At 30.4% G+C, this 14,067-nt stretch overlaps 1 protein-coding gene across 1 annotated transcript in view; it reads left to right on the top strand.

Annotated features, from left to right (window-relative positions):
• The window catches only part of LOC127702206 (guanine nucleotide-binding protein G(o) subunit alpha), a 43,798-nt gene extending 34,172 nt beyond the window's left edge, over positions 1-9,626 (top strand). The window contains exons 7-8 of the mRNA XM_052206316.1: positions 2,577-2,730; positions 4,280-9,626. Coding sequence (XP_052062276.1) covers positions 2,577-2,730; positions 4,280-4,467 — 342 coding nt within the window. The 3' untranslated portion in view covers positions 4,468-9,626. The remainder of the gene's footprint in view (positions 1-2,576; positions 2,731-4,279) is intronic.
• Positions 9,627-14,067: the final 4,441 nt, after the last annotated feature.

Below are 14,067 nucleotides of genomic sequence, written 5' to 3'. Positions count from 1 at the left end.
ACAAATTAAACGATGGAAATTCAGTATTCCCCAAGGTCTCTCAAACCTTACCAGACATTTGGTCCAGTTAATATGGGGACTGCACTGGACTGAGGATCATTCTTACCTGTCATTTTGTTATTTTTCATATAAAAAATTCTGAATATTTACTGGACATTTGGTCTAGTTAAGCAACATCGTTTACCAGACCAAACCCAATTTTACCCGTCATTTGCCAATGTCCGATGGAACTTTAGAATTACTGGAAATTCAGCAAATAATTTAATACAATTTTATTTCAGTATATGAACAATGAAAAGTCCTTTAGATTTAAAAACTTCAAATTGTTATAAAACCTTTTTGAAATATGAATGGCCATTAAAAATCAAAATTGCACAATTAAATGCTGGTAAATTAATTGTAAAGTCAACTGAATCAGATTATTTCACCTGAGCAATTTATTGTATGTAATGTCGGTATCAATATGTAACAAAGCCCAGAATAAATATATGAACAAATATAATACTGATCAATGTTGAAATGAGCATAGAGCATGACAGGAAAGGATCATTTAGATACTAATAGGATAATTGGACTTTTTTGTCCAAGCAAACATGATTTAATGAAGCAAAACATTCTAAATACAAGTGTTTCATGATTTAAAAGTGAACAAATACTGTAAATTCAGAAATTATTGGGAGGTTTTTATGATTGGGATCAATGTGACTTGGTTAGTAACGCAATAATTTGATCTCACAATCTGATATTTGATAATATATCTGTATGCAGATGTTTTATTGTGAAACTTGATTTTCTATATAGTTTTGGCTTCATAAAATCATAATGGCTGCCTTTCAAACGTGTATTATAGGCCCGATTTGAAATTCAAAAGTTCTAAATTTTCCTATTAGAATCGAAATAATTCTGTCATGCCATGCTCTATGCTCATTTTAAAATGGGTAGGCATTATATTTGTCAACATTTTACACATCTTTAAAGCTTGGTATAAAAATATTGACAAATATAATGCCTACCCATGTTAAAATGAGCATTAAGTATGGCATGAAAGAATTATTTCTTAATTTTTGTCTTTTCTTAAAAAATCTCAATAATAAATGCGCGCAATAATTTCTGAATTTACAGTATATATAAACTTAATTCTTTAAAAAGGTTTTATTGAATTTCATTGCCAGTTGCTCCCACTCAAATGTCCATTTCATCTCCAGTGTCTTTCAAAATATAATTGACATTGCATATTCGATGGCGATGTCAGGAATGTGTACTACATGTATTTGTAATAAGAACATTACAAAGGAAAAGAAGAGAATCATATTAGACCGACCTTTAGGTGTTTTTTGGGTTTGAGTTGATTGGTTGTTGCTTCATTGAAATTTCTCCTGTTAGTCATATAAAAAATCTACTTCCTCATTGTGGTAATATCTTTTTGTTCAAACTGAAATTGGCCTTTTGTTTTCACTTTAATTATGTTTATTTTGAAAAAAAAATCAGAAAGATAATGTGTTTTGACCTTTCATGAAGTTATTAGATAATTGAATTCTAAAGTTGTCATGGATTCTATCTGTTACTTTATATTCTTTTAAATTTTACATAATAGTCAAATGACTTTTTCAGCATTATATATATCGAATATTTCTTATAATATAACATTTCAAAATCTTAAATAAATTATGGAAATCCTCTAATAGACCACTTTCGAGTTATGTCCTTCACCAAAAAAGTTCATCAATTATGCGCGCCTTTATGACGTCATTTATATGATAGAGGGGATGGCCTGTATCCCTGCTCTATTAAAGTTCATCAAGCGTCTTTGTGATCGTCATTATGCAGGATAAACTAGAAATAATATATGATCCATAGGTACTTCATCACAATTCCCTAGTGCAGCAGAACTGATGAGCAATTATAAGAATTTAATTTGCTGAATATAGCATCATATTTTCTCAACCACTTGCTCAACATGGAAAGGAAGTGACGATGCCCCTAAATGCATGAACAATGTTCATTAAAACCAAAGTTTTTGACGGAGATGCAACGAACTCGAAAGATGTCTATTATGTTACCATATATCATATATGATTACATAGTGCACCTCCATATCACAAAGCATCAATTTATTTTGTACCATAATTGCTAACTGCATGGTCAGGCAAAAAATCTTTAAACAGGTTTTCTGATGATTGAAAGTGATGATTTTTTTACTTTTGCCATTCAGGAGTTATGTCCTTGATAGATTGGAAAATAGCCACATAAAGTGGCAGTTTAAACAAGCCTGAACATGCCTTCAAAGTACAAAAAAAACCTGGTTTGCTGTCAGTTTGACAGCTAATTTCATTTTTTTATTGAAAAGAAGATTGATTTATAATAAGTTCCACAGATAAGTGTTGGTTTGCCAAAACCAAAACAAGATTAGCTTTGTTAAGTTAAGCTCAGTTGTATGCTTCCGCACAGCTGTTTTTAACTATGTATGGAAATGATGAATGTTAAACATTGCAGCTCACATGTGTCAAATTTAACAGTCAAAGATGTTCCTGTATTGTTTCTATCATTAAACTGTGTTTTTATATATCTATTTCCAGAATCGAATGCAAGAAAGTCTAAAACTGTTTGATTCAATTTGTAACAACAAATGGTTTACAGACACATCTATTATATTATTTCTTAACAAGAAAGATCTCTTTGAAGAAAAGATTAAGAAATCATCATTGACAATTTGTTTCCCTGAATATACAGGTATGTCATATATGTAAAAACTATTTTCAAATAACTACAAAATAACATTATACAATGGTGCCTATAAAATGAATTATTCCACAGTTTAAGGTAGAACTCTAATTTTTAAAATTGAAAAAAAAGGTATAGATGGTGTATTTAGTACATAAACCCAAATGGCAACACTCACTTGACAGAACCAAAACAAAAGAACAGTGCTTTAATTGCTGTTATTCATCTCTAAGTCACAGTTATGCCTTGGACATTTAGCAATAGGTACATGTAACACAGTACAACCAGTTTGAGAGGAATTCTTTTGTAAATTATGGGTAAAGAAATCTTGAAAAAAACTTGACATAAGTTGCCTGAAAATCTCATGGTAGAAAACAGAAACAACTCATACACAGAAGACAACAATGGGCCTCATGTTAGAAAAGTTAGCATGAAGTAATGTATGAATAGGGCAAATAATTGTAGAACACTAATAACGCATTGTGTAGTATATTAGAAGTAAATTCTAGACTGAGAAACCTTTAATATATAGACCAAGACTTTGATAGAAACATGGGTGTTTCAGAAATCAAAGTTGTGAAGTACATGGGATAGGTCTATGATCTTTGATGAATGCAGTTATTTTCATATTACCCACCTTTTGACTCCAGAGTTTATAATTTTTTACAACAGGTTACCTACTCTGTGGTAGAACATCCTGGTACTGGGTCAAGTAAGAGCAACTGAAAAAGTAAAATCTAGCTACAATCGGTACAATCTTGGAGGAAAATTAACTGTTTTATGTTTTTTATGCAAGACAAAACTTTCTGAAAACATTAAACTTTACCCCCAAATTTCACTGACTATATGTTAGATTTTACTTCTTTGGGTTGCTCTTACTTGACCGAGTACCAGGATGTCCTACTGCAGAGTAGGTATCCTGTCAAAAAACGATAAAATCCAAAGTCAAAAGTCGGTAATATGAAAATAGTCTATTATAAGTCTCAATATTTGTTTTCCAAGCTCTTAGTCTTGAACATACTGGGGATTGATTATTATACGAGGGTCACCAATTTTGATGGATTTCATGGGTACAGGGGAACCACGAATTTAGATGTTTAATGAATTAAGAATGTTCTATAGGAATGTATACAGAATCTGTTAAAACCACAAAATCAAATATCTATGAAAATGCAAGCTTTCCTCAATCCACGAAAATAAATGAATCCACATTACCGGATGAACATTGTTCCAAATGTACATGTGTCTTGTGGAAGGAAATGATATCATATGTACATGTGTCTTGTGCAAGGAAATCATATCATGTACATGTGTCTTGTGCAAGGAAATGATATCATATGTACATGTGTCTTGTGCAAGGATATCATATCATATGTACATGTGTCTTGTGCAAGGAAATCATACCATATGTACATGTGTCTTGTGCTAGGAAATCATATCATATGTACATGTGTCTTGTGCAAGGAAATCATATCACATGTACATGTCTTGTGCAAGGAAATCATATCATATGTACATATGTCTTGTGCAAGGAAATCATATCATATGTATTTTACAGGTAATCAAACCTATGAGGAGGCAGCTGCTTATATCCAGGCACAGTTTGAAGCTAAGAACAAAAGTTCAACGAAAGAAATCTACTGTCATCAAACTTGTGCAACTGATACGCAGAACGTCCAGTTTGTCTTTGATGCTGTTACCGATGTAATCATAGCCAACAATCTACGTGGATGTGGCTTGTATTAGTCTTGGGCTGTTGAGCGTTTGTATGTGATTTGTATTTCTACGTGCATTGTGAGAATCAATGTGACCATGACATTAGTAAACAAATTGACAAACGATAAACAATCATAATTTGCAAAGTTCCGAAGTACTGTGTAACCGTCTGAAATATTAAATGTGTTATAACTGTGCAATTATGAAATAGTTTATCACCAAGAAATACCTACACAGTGATCATTTATGTTAAACACTAGAATGTGACTGCTCATGAAGAGATGTGTAACACAGAAAGGTTGAGGCCAAGCCTAATAATCAGGACTAGAATTTTTTTTTTAGAAAAAAAAATGGATTGTTTCTGGTCTTGACATCGAATGTGAAAGTAGTATGATGAAAAGAAATGGAGGAATATGAAATAAACCATTTCTATATTGTTGTCACTTGCTAAATCACAGTACCACAGATATTTCATGATATAAATGTTTTTTCTTTTCATTTTGCCTTGAAAATACCGTGCATTTTTATGTTAGTAATTCACAAACATTATGTCATCAAACATCTAATGTAATTCTCTGTACTACCTATAATATATTAACTAATCTGTATTTCAATGTGATAAATATAGAATATGATAATACTTGGGAAATTCCCTTTTATGCGCTGGTGGATTTCAGAATTCATATTCATTTACCGTTGTTCCAGAAGCCACACCTCCTTATATATGCAGAATACATTTACTGTAATGTGACATTTATGATTGACTAAATATAGATCACCAATATCATCATTTGTGAATACTGAAATCCACCAGGAACGAGAGATTAATGGGCAATGTTTGTCCTTTAGAGCTCTTATATATACTGCAATTATTTGTCACCAGTCTGGAAACTATTTATGACTTGTGAAAATCTGTAAAGAGCTCAAATATTCTGTCTCAGTTTTTTTTTTTTGAACAATTCCATTTAAAAGTGCTAGGGTAAGGAAATGATTATTATTTAGTTGTCAAGATTTGTTTTGTTTTGTAAATGGCATAGTAATATATAATATAATCAGAAAGATGTTTTAGGAGTAACTTGTATTTTCATGACTGCACCCCTCAGATATCTACAGTTTCATTTATCAATGAAATGTACATGTACTTTGTTATTTTATGATAATAGCAGCATTCAGCTAGTAGTAATGCAGTATTCGGTTATTCACAGAGTGCCAGTCCACTCTTCAACAATTTACATCAGGTCGATATCACTGCTGTCAACAAATTTCAGGATCTAATTGTTACCCAAACTAGCAAACATGATTCAAATTGAAAGATCATATGGATTGTCTGGTATATGTTGATGTTTTCAGTTTACATATTTTGTGTTTTATACATGCCAAAATTTAATTTAACTTTTTATATTTTTTTCTGTTGTATTTATCAATAGAAAACCAATAGTTTACATTCTGTTTTTTTCTAATTAAAATTTTTCTTGAGGATAACGTCTTTTTTTCGAAGTATTTTACATTTAGTTCATAATTATTATTTACTGTAGAATTGATATATTTTATTACCATGACTACAGGAATATGAAGAGCAAGTGTCTTTTTGCCTCAATGACCTTTATGACAAACAAAACAAGTTTATGCATTTTTTTCTTTTTTCAGTGCATGAAAAATATTTACCGGTAATGTATTAAATAGGAGATCAGAGGGAAGGGATTGTGCAATTTTCTGGGAGGATTTCACCAATTTTCACAGCTTCAAATTATAATAATAGTAGTATTATTTATGTATATTGTAGTCAGTTAAGTTAAACACATCAGTGTGTGATATAGATATTACAATATTGTTGGAATTATTTATAAAGATTATATGTGACCATGATGCATGTGAAATCTGAGTGCCTGAGAAGCTTGATGTTCAATTTTCTAGTTTCTGTGAATGTTTGTGCTATTTATGGAAAGATGACATTTTTGAGATATTGTGTATATTTGTGGATAAATATTTCCTTTTAAATGTAGAACATTACTGGGAAATTTGTAGCATTTTTTTTTCAGACAGTGGCTACAGTAATTAACCAGCATTTTTCAATAGTCATTATCTGATCTTACTTGTCAAGTGAAGTTCTGCATCACTGATCATAGTAGAAAAAGTTAATTACTTCAGCTGCATGATAAGTATATAGTTTTAGAGCTATGGTAAATTGCAAATTTATTGTACCCAAAACAGAAGTTTTCACCTGATAGAAACCAAGCAGATAGATTTAGTTGATATAAAAGGGATAATAAACATTGTTGATCTTTCCAGTTTTTAATCCGTTTATTTCAGTAACTTATGTAAAAAAAAATTTAAAAAAATGAAGGGCTTGATAATTTTCAGTTAACAAAGCATTGTGAATTAAAAAAACACTTTCTCATAGCTTCTAATACAAATATACTTTGTAAAAGTTCCAAAAATCCACCATGCGAGACAAAATTAAAATTGTGTATAAATATATGTTATCAAGAAGTTGTGCAAACCTTTAAATTTTGAAACACATTGTACTTGTGTGGTGGGGTCATCCAAATTCATGCTGACACGCTCTAGGAAACTTAACGAATTCAAAAATATTGTGAAAGAAAAATTGTATTTGAAAATGACTGAAGAATGTTTTGTGCTATTGAGGTGAATAAATTTTTGCAACTTGTTAACAATTAAACATAAAATAAATTTTTCTTAGCATGTGAGGCGTAAACACAAAACTTTTATGAAAAATAACTTTCCAGTGATTATTAAATAAGCAGTGGGAGCAAAATTTCCTTTCTAATTGCACCATTTAATAAAAATTCAGTTTAAGATTTCATTTCAGATATTAAAAGTAGGCCATACTAGTGTAATCAATATTTGTATGAACAGCAGGACAAAGAAAAGGAACATTGCTTTTACCATAATAAGTTTAGATTTGGGACCATAAAATTCAGACATAGTTATCTAGAAATCAAAATGATCATATTTGCTATGTGAATGGTCCAATTTTTCCCAAATATGTTTAGTATAATTTTCCAACAGTAGTGTGAATCTCAACTTCCCATTATTTCTTGATTTTCACCCTGCTTGAAAATTGAAATGCCTAAATATATACCAGGTTTAAAGCAGTTAAAATTTTATAGCGTGTTGAACAAACAAAGGAAAAAATATTGCTTTGTGCTTGAGGTATTCTTAATGGAATTTCCTGTAATGTTTTGTAGAAATATTGTGTGTATTATGACATAAAAAAAATCATGTGTTTATTCAAATTGTGATGACAGTTGCTTAAAAGTAAGAATGCTTAAAGAAATTGATTCATTGAAAAAATAATGACCAGTTACTAAAAAATGAGCAGGCTTATAAAGTATGTAGTCATATTAAATATTTGACAGTAACCCCTTCAAGATGAGTAAATTATGCTCAGTAATTGTTGGATATTTTAAAATCTGTACAGTTAGTTGGGTGTATGGATACTGGTCAATTACGGAGTAAATAGATTTCGCTGCAACATTGACTACTCTTTAAGATTTAGAAAACTATACCCAGAAATTGTTTTAAGATTTTATATTCCATACCATTTATTGATTCCGTGGAAACTGATCACTTGCAGAATTTTGAAATATATTTGTTGTTTACTATTTATTCTGTGTGTGCTCAGCCAAATTGTTACCATCTTACAAAGAAAAAACAGAATAAGTATTAAATGACTTATTAAACAAAATTCTGTAAAGTTTTCAGTCCAATAAATGATTATTTCCAATTTTTTTTTTAATTATATTAATTATAAAATATTTTGAATAAAGGAATTTGTAACAGATCTTTTAGCTTAAACTTATTGCATATTTCTTTAGAATGACAATGTTAAACAAAACTTAATATTGTTTTGAGAGAGAAAAAAAGGTCAATGAATTGAATTACACAAAACTTAATATTTTACCATATCTTGGCATATAAGTATAAATATTAAAACAATTATCTGTTGTGCAAGTTGCAAAATTACAATATTGTCTTAAAATTAATAGCACTATGTTTGTTTTTAATATAAATATATATATATACATATACATATTCATGTGTTTAGGGAGATGATAAAAGATTTGAATTGAATGCCGACTATTTTTAGACTAACACTTTTAGTTCATGTTTTTTATTTTATTAGGCAAATGGTTTTGTTGAACATATCGTACGTTTTGTATTGCAGATTTTCATTTCAATTTTTTTAACTGTTTATTTGTATTACTTGCGTTTTGTCATATTGTAATAATGTGATACTTAAAACATGCTACACTTATTACGGTACTTCTTTCTCCCTTTTGCCGTGGATCTAAAGATGCATAGATGAATTCTGAAATGGCCCCTAAATTTTGTAATCTTTTAAAAAAGGGAAACAATTTTTTTTTCAAATATATTACAATCTGAAAATTAAGGCTTGTAATAACTTGTAAGAATAATTTTAAGAGAGAAAATGTGTTTCAAAAAGGTAAACTTTTTTAAGAGATGCATGGTTTTGAAAATGGTGGATTAACTTATAAAATCAGATAAACAGTTTACAGTTGTTATTGAGCATTTTCTAACTTAGGTTAAAAGGGTGATTCCCTTAAGAGGATTTCCTACCTTAGGTATTTTAAATTTGAAGCCTAACATGTTTATTTGAGTATTGTATACCTCCTATTTCTCAAGTATGATTTTAAACAACCACGAGTTAATCTTTGCTTACCAAAATTCAAATGAAAAATTAATGATAGCCCTAACAAGAAATATATTCAGCTTTACTTAAACTTTTACATACATTCAGTATAATTTTTGCTTTAAGACTATGAATGAAAAAATCTGCTCTTTCAGTTAGGTAAACATAGTTTTCATTCAATCTTAGCTTTACAAGTATTTTAGCCACTACTATTTCGAATGAAGTGATTGCAGATTAATTCAAGTTAATCAGATATATTCTTTTGCTTTTATGTGAGATATGTATAAATATTTTCACATGTTGAAAAAGATATCAATTAAAAACGTATAGACAAGTATTTGAATCTACGTTAAGAGATAATTTTGTGATGTTGTACAAAATAAAGAAATGCTATATAACACAAATTTCTGCTTTTTTCTATTTTCTATTATGTATAATTTGACTCTTTCTTGTTACTGACATGTGCAATAACTTATTTTCTCTCTAGTCAATGTTAATAAATGTCACAATATTGCTTCTGTGTTGTTTTATGTCATAAAAAAGGGGGAGAGAAGTTACAAAGGGAGCGAGCAAAAAAACATAAGTTTGAAACTATGAACCCACCCCCCCAAAAAATGTAAAAAAAGTCAAACAACAAACTTTACACAGAAACTAAGGATTGAGCAACTTGAACCAGGGGTTCAAATAATACGTGTTGAGGTCTAGGACTTGACTTTTCTGGAAGGATTATTTGATTTTTGAATTACAAAAGACCAGGCCCCTTTTCACTTTAAGATTCAAATGGTTCTGGACCTTTCATTCTTTAAAGTAAAGCAAATTTGAACCCCACTAAAATCCATGTTCAATGATTTTACTACATAATTCAGTAAAAAATGTTGAAATTAACAAATATTCAAGTCACAACACAAAAGGATTTACGACCCAAAAAGACAAAAAGATAACAATTTTTATTTTCATACTTTAAGATAAATTATATTGAACCTGACTGCTTTGATAATTGCATCATGCAACCCTTAAGAGTTGATCTTCCACAAAAAGATTTACAGAAAGGTAAAATGTAAATCTATCCAATATGCATAAACATATAACGATCTGGATAATGTCAGTAGTTGTTTTTATACGCCCGTCAAATTTTTGACGGGACGTATTATGTTATACAAATGTCCTGCGTCCGTCCGTCTGTCTGTCCGGCGTAAACATGTCGCACCGTAACTTGAGAATGACTTATCCAAATTTCATGAAACTTAACATAGTTGTTTCTTATGATGGTCAAACGATCTGTATACTTTTTGGTGAAAATAAGATTAAAACTTTTTGAGTTACGGGACTTAGTAACTAAAACAGGTGTGTGTTTTTTTTCACATGTCGCGCCGTATCTCAAAAACGATTTATGACTATTGCTTAAAATTTTACACACTTCTTAGTTATATTAATCTAAAGATCTGTATACTTTTTGGTTTTGATTCAAAATTTTATTTTTGAGATATTGATTTTTTTTTTTTAAAAGGGGGGTTTTCACATGTCGCGCCGTATCTCAAAAACGATTTATGATTATTGCTTAAAATTTTACACACTTCTTAGTTATATTAATTTAAAGATCTGTATACCTTTTGGTTTTGATTCAAAATTTTATTTTAGAGATATTGAGTTTTTTGTAAAAAAAAAAGGGGGTTTTCGCATGTCACGCCGTATGTCAGAAACTATTTATGGTTATTGCATAAAAATTCACACACAAGACGACGGGCGTATCATGGGCTCATGGCGCAGCTGTTTATTAGTATTCAACCCAACCTCATTTCAGTATACTGTAAATTCAAAAATAAGTTGGAGGTTTTTATTGTCGAGCCTTTTACTTTAGTCGAAAAAGCGAGACATAGCGATCCTACATTCCGTCGGCGGCGTCCACAAATATTCACTCTGTGGTTAAAGTTTTTGAAATTTTAATAACTTTCTTAAACTATCCTGGATTTCTACCAAACTTGGACAGAAGCTTGTTTATGATCATAAGATAGTATCCAGAAGTAAATTTTGTAAAAATAAAATTCCATTTTTTCTGTATTTTACTTATAAATGGACTTAGATTTTCTGTCAGGAAACAACACATTCACTCTGTGGTTAAAGTTTTAAAAATTTTAATAACTTTCTTATACTATTTTGGATTTGTACCAAACTTGGACAGAAGCTTGTTTATGATCAAAAGCTAGTATCTAGAAGGAAATTTTGTAAAAAAATAAATCCATTTTTTCTGTATTTTACTTTTAAATGGACTTGGATTTTCTGCCAGGAAACAACACATTCACTCTGTGGTTCAAGTTTTTAAAATTTTAATAACTTTCTCATACTATTTTGGATTTGTACCAAACTTGGACAGAAGCTTGTTTATGATCAAATGCTAGTATCTAGAAGGAAATTTTGTTTTCTTCCAGTTAACATTACATTCAGTCTGCAGTTAAAGTTTTTAAACATTTATTAGATTCATAAACTATCCTGGATTTTTACCAAACTTGGACAGAAGCTTCTTACAATCAAAAGATAGTATCAAGTGGAATATTTTTATTGATTTACTTCCTCCATTTTGTTGAGCCTGCGATTAACAGAAAAAGTAGGCGAGACACTGGGTTCCGCGGAACCCTTACAAATTTTATTAATGCAATAATGAGACTTGGTGATTATAGCAATAATAAGAACTGGCATTCTGATATCTAATACATATATTATCTGCATGCAGATTTTCCTGAAATCACAATAATTAATCTCACATTTTTGTCCATTCTTAAAAAATTGCAAAAATAAATGCATGCAATAATTTCTGAATGTACAGTAGATCACAAGAAATAAAAATTGTAACTTCCCAAGTCTGGAATCTACTCAGTGATTGTCATTTTCTGTAATTGCATTTTAATAGAATTGATATATATTCAGCTATCTTATTTAAATTCATGAATAATTTACAAGATTTAGCATTTATACAGTTTGGGTACTTATAAATCCTATGACTAAATTAGGAGTCTTTAAAAGAAATCTGCTTGCAAATAAAAGGTGCTAATTAGGCAATAGCAAACTAAATATAAATTGTCTGGTAAAAGTACTTTTTTACAATCACTCCTTATTTGAAACTACAGTACATTTGTATTTGAAAAAGGTTGATGAAGATAACACTATAAATTCCGTGCGTCCAAAGAGCGGTTCTGTTTTTATCTACATCAGGTATGCTTAAGCCCTAAGCATTTGATTTGAAAGCCAAGGATGTAAAAATATGCAGTCATGCTAGGGGCTATATGACCAAACAGGGCCTAAAAAGAATAACACAAATTTCTGAGGTAATCGTTTTCTGAGGGACTTACAACCTTAGATTCTAATAATTTCTTAATGGAATTTAATATTAATATCATACATTTTAAACTAACTGAAGCATGCACAATTGGATTGGTGCCTCATAAGTGTAATGCATGGGTGCACAAATATCATTGGTCATACATACGGTACTCTTTATCAACATAATAAACAACATTAACACTTGAACAATACAAAAACTCTATGTCACTGAAGCATTATGAAAATGATAGAGCCTCATGTTCTCCTTGAAACTGAAGTGCACAGATGCAGCATTACAACAGCACACCACATCAATGGTATTTCTTATATACTACTTTATGAATGCATCTTATCTAAAAACTACATTTGAACACTGTAAAAAGTCTGGGTTCATAGTCTTCCTGAAACTGAAGTGCAATTATGTTGAGATAATGAATGAATGGTATATCATAAAAATTTTCCAAACACACCTACCCAGAAAACTTATTGTATGCTCTTGTGTATACATTTTGTTACTCTACCAATTCAGATTTAAAAAGGGGAGTTGAGATTTTAACAAGAGTGCACACACTTAAATGTCTCGCCTGCTTTACTGATCATTGATTTTATGTTGATAGTCTTAAAGATAAAGGTTTTACTACAAGTATCACATAAACTTAACATTTTTAAAGATCCATGACAATGAGATCAAGCTTAAGGTCAGATAAATCCTTTCAGACAGATGTGTACACAATTATTCCATACATCAAATATAGTTGACCTGTTGCTTATGGTAATTGAAAAACAGACCAAAACACAAAAACTTAGCATTGACCAATGAACCATGAAAATTAGGTCAAGGTCAGATGATACCTGCTTACAATCATTTCATAAACTTAATATAAGCTGACCAATTGCTATTAGTATTTGAAAAACAGACCAAAACTCAAAAACTTAAAATTTACCAATGAACCATGAAATGAGGTCAAGGTCAGATGAAACATGCCAGACTGACATGCACCACTTACAAACATAGTTGACCCACTGCTTATAGTATCTGAGAAATGACTTAATCATGCAACTATAACCTTGATCACTGATCCATGAAATGAGGTCTAGGTCAAGTGAATCCTGTCTGGCAGACATATAGATGTTGCAAGGAATCCATATATCATATACATGTATAGTTATCTATTACTCATAATAAGTGAGAAATTCACATGACAAAAACACTATGATTTTTTTCAAGCAGTCTCTGAACCATGAAAATGAGGTCAAGGACAATGGACATATGACAGACAGAAACTTGGTAACATAAGGTATCTGCAGACAAGGTATGAACATGTGATGAAGCATCCAGGTCTTCTACCTTCTGAAATATAAAGCTTTATACAAATAGTTTCACTGCCGCTGGATAGTAATCTGTAATTTATTGTTGAACTTGCCACATTTTTGTTTGCCTGTCCCAAGTTAGGAACCTCATCAGTAGTTAGTTACAACTTTATGTTATTTGGAGAGTTGGGTTTTAATTGCAGATCTATAGGTGTTTGTATCTGTTCAATTTATTCACAACTTTTATAAACTCGGACGATTTAGAACTTGACATATTGTGTAGACATCTGTCTCTTGTTGAACCTCTTAGATATGTAATTTTTGTTTTT

This window comes from Mytilus californianus, unplaced genomic scaffold (genome assembly GCF_021869535.1).
Source record: "Mytilus californianus isolate M0D057914Y unplaced genomic scaffold, xbMytCali1.0.p SCAF_5, whole genome shotgun sequence".
NCBI lineage: Eukaryota > Metazoa > Mollusca > Bivalvia > Mytilida > Mytilidae > Mytilus > Mytilus californianus.
The sequence above is the reverse complement of the archived record's forward strand: the minus strand, read 5'-3'. Positions and strand labels throughout refer to the sequence as shown.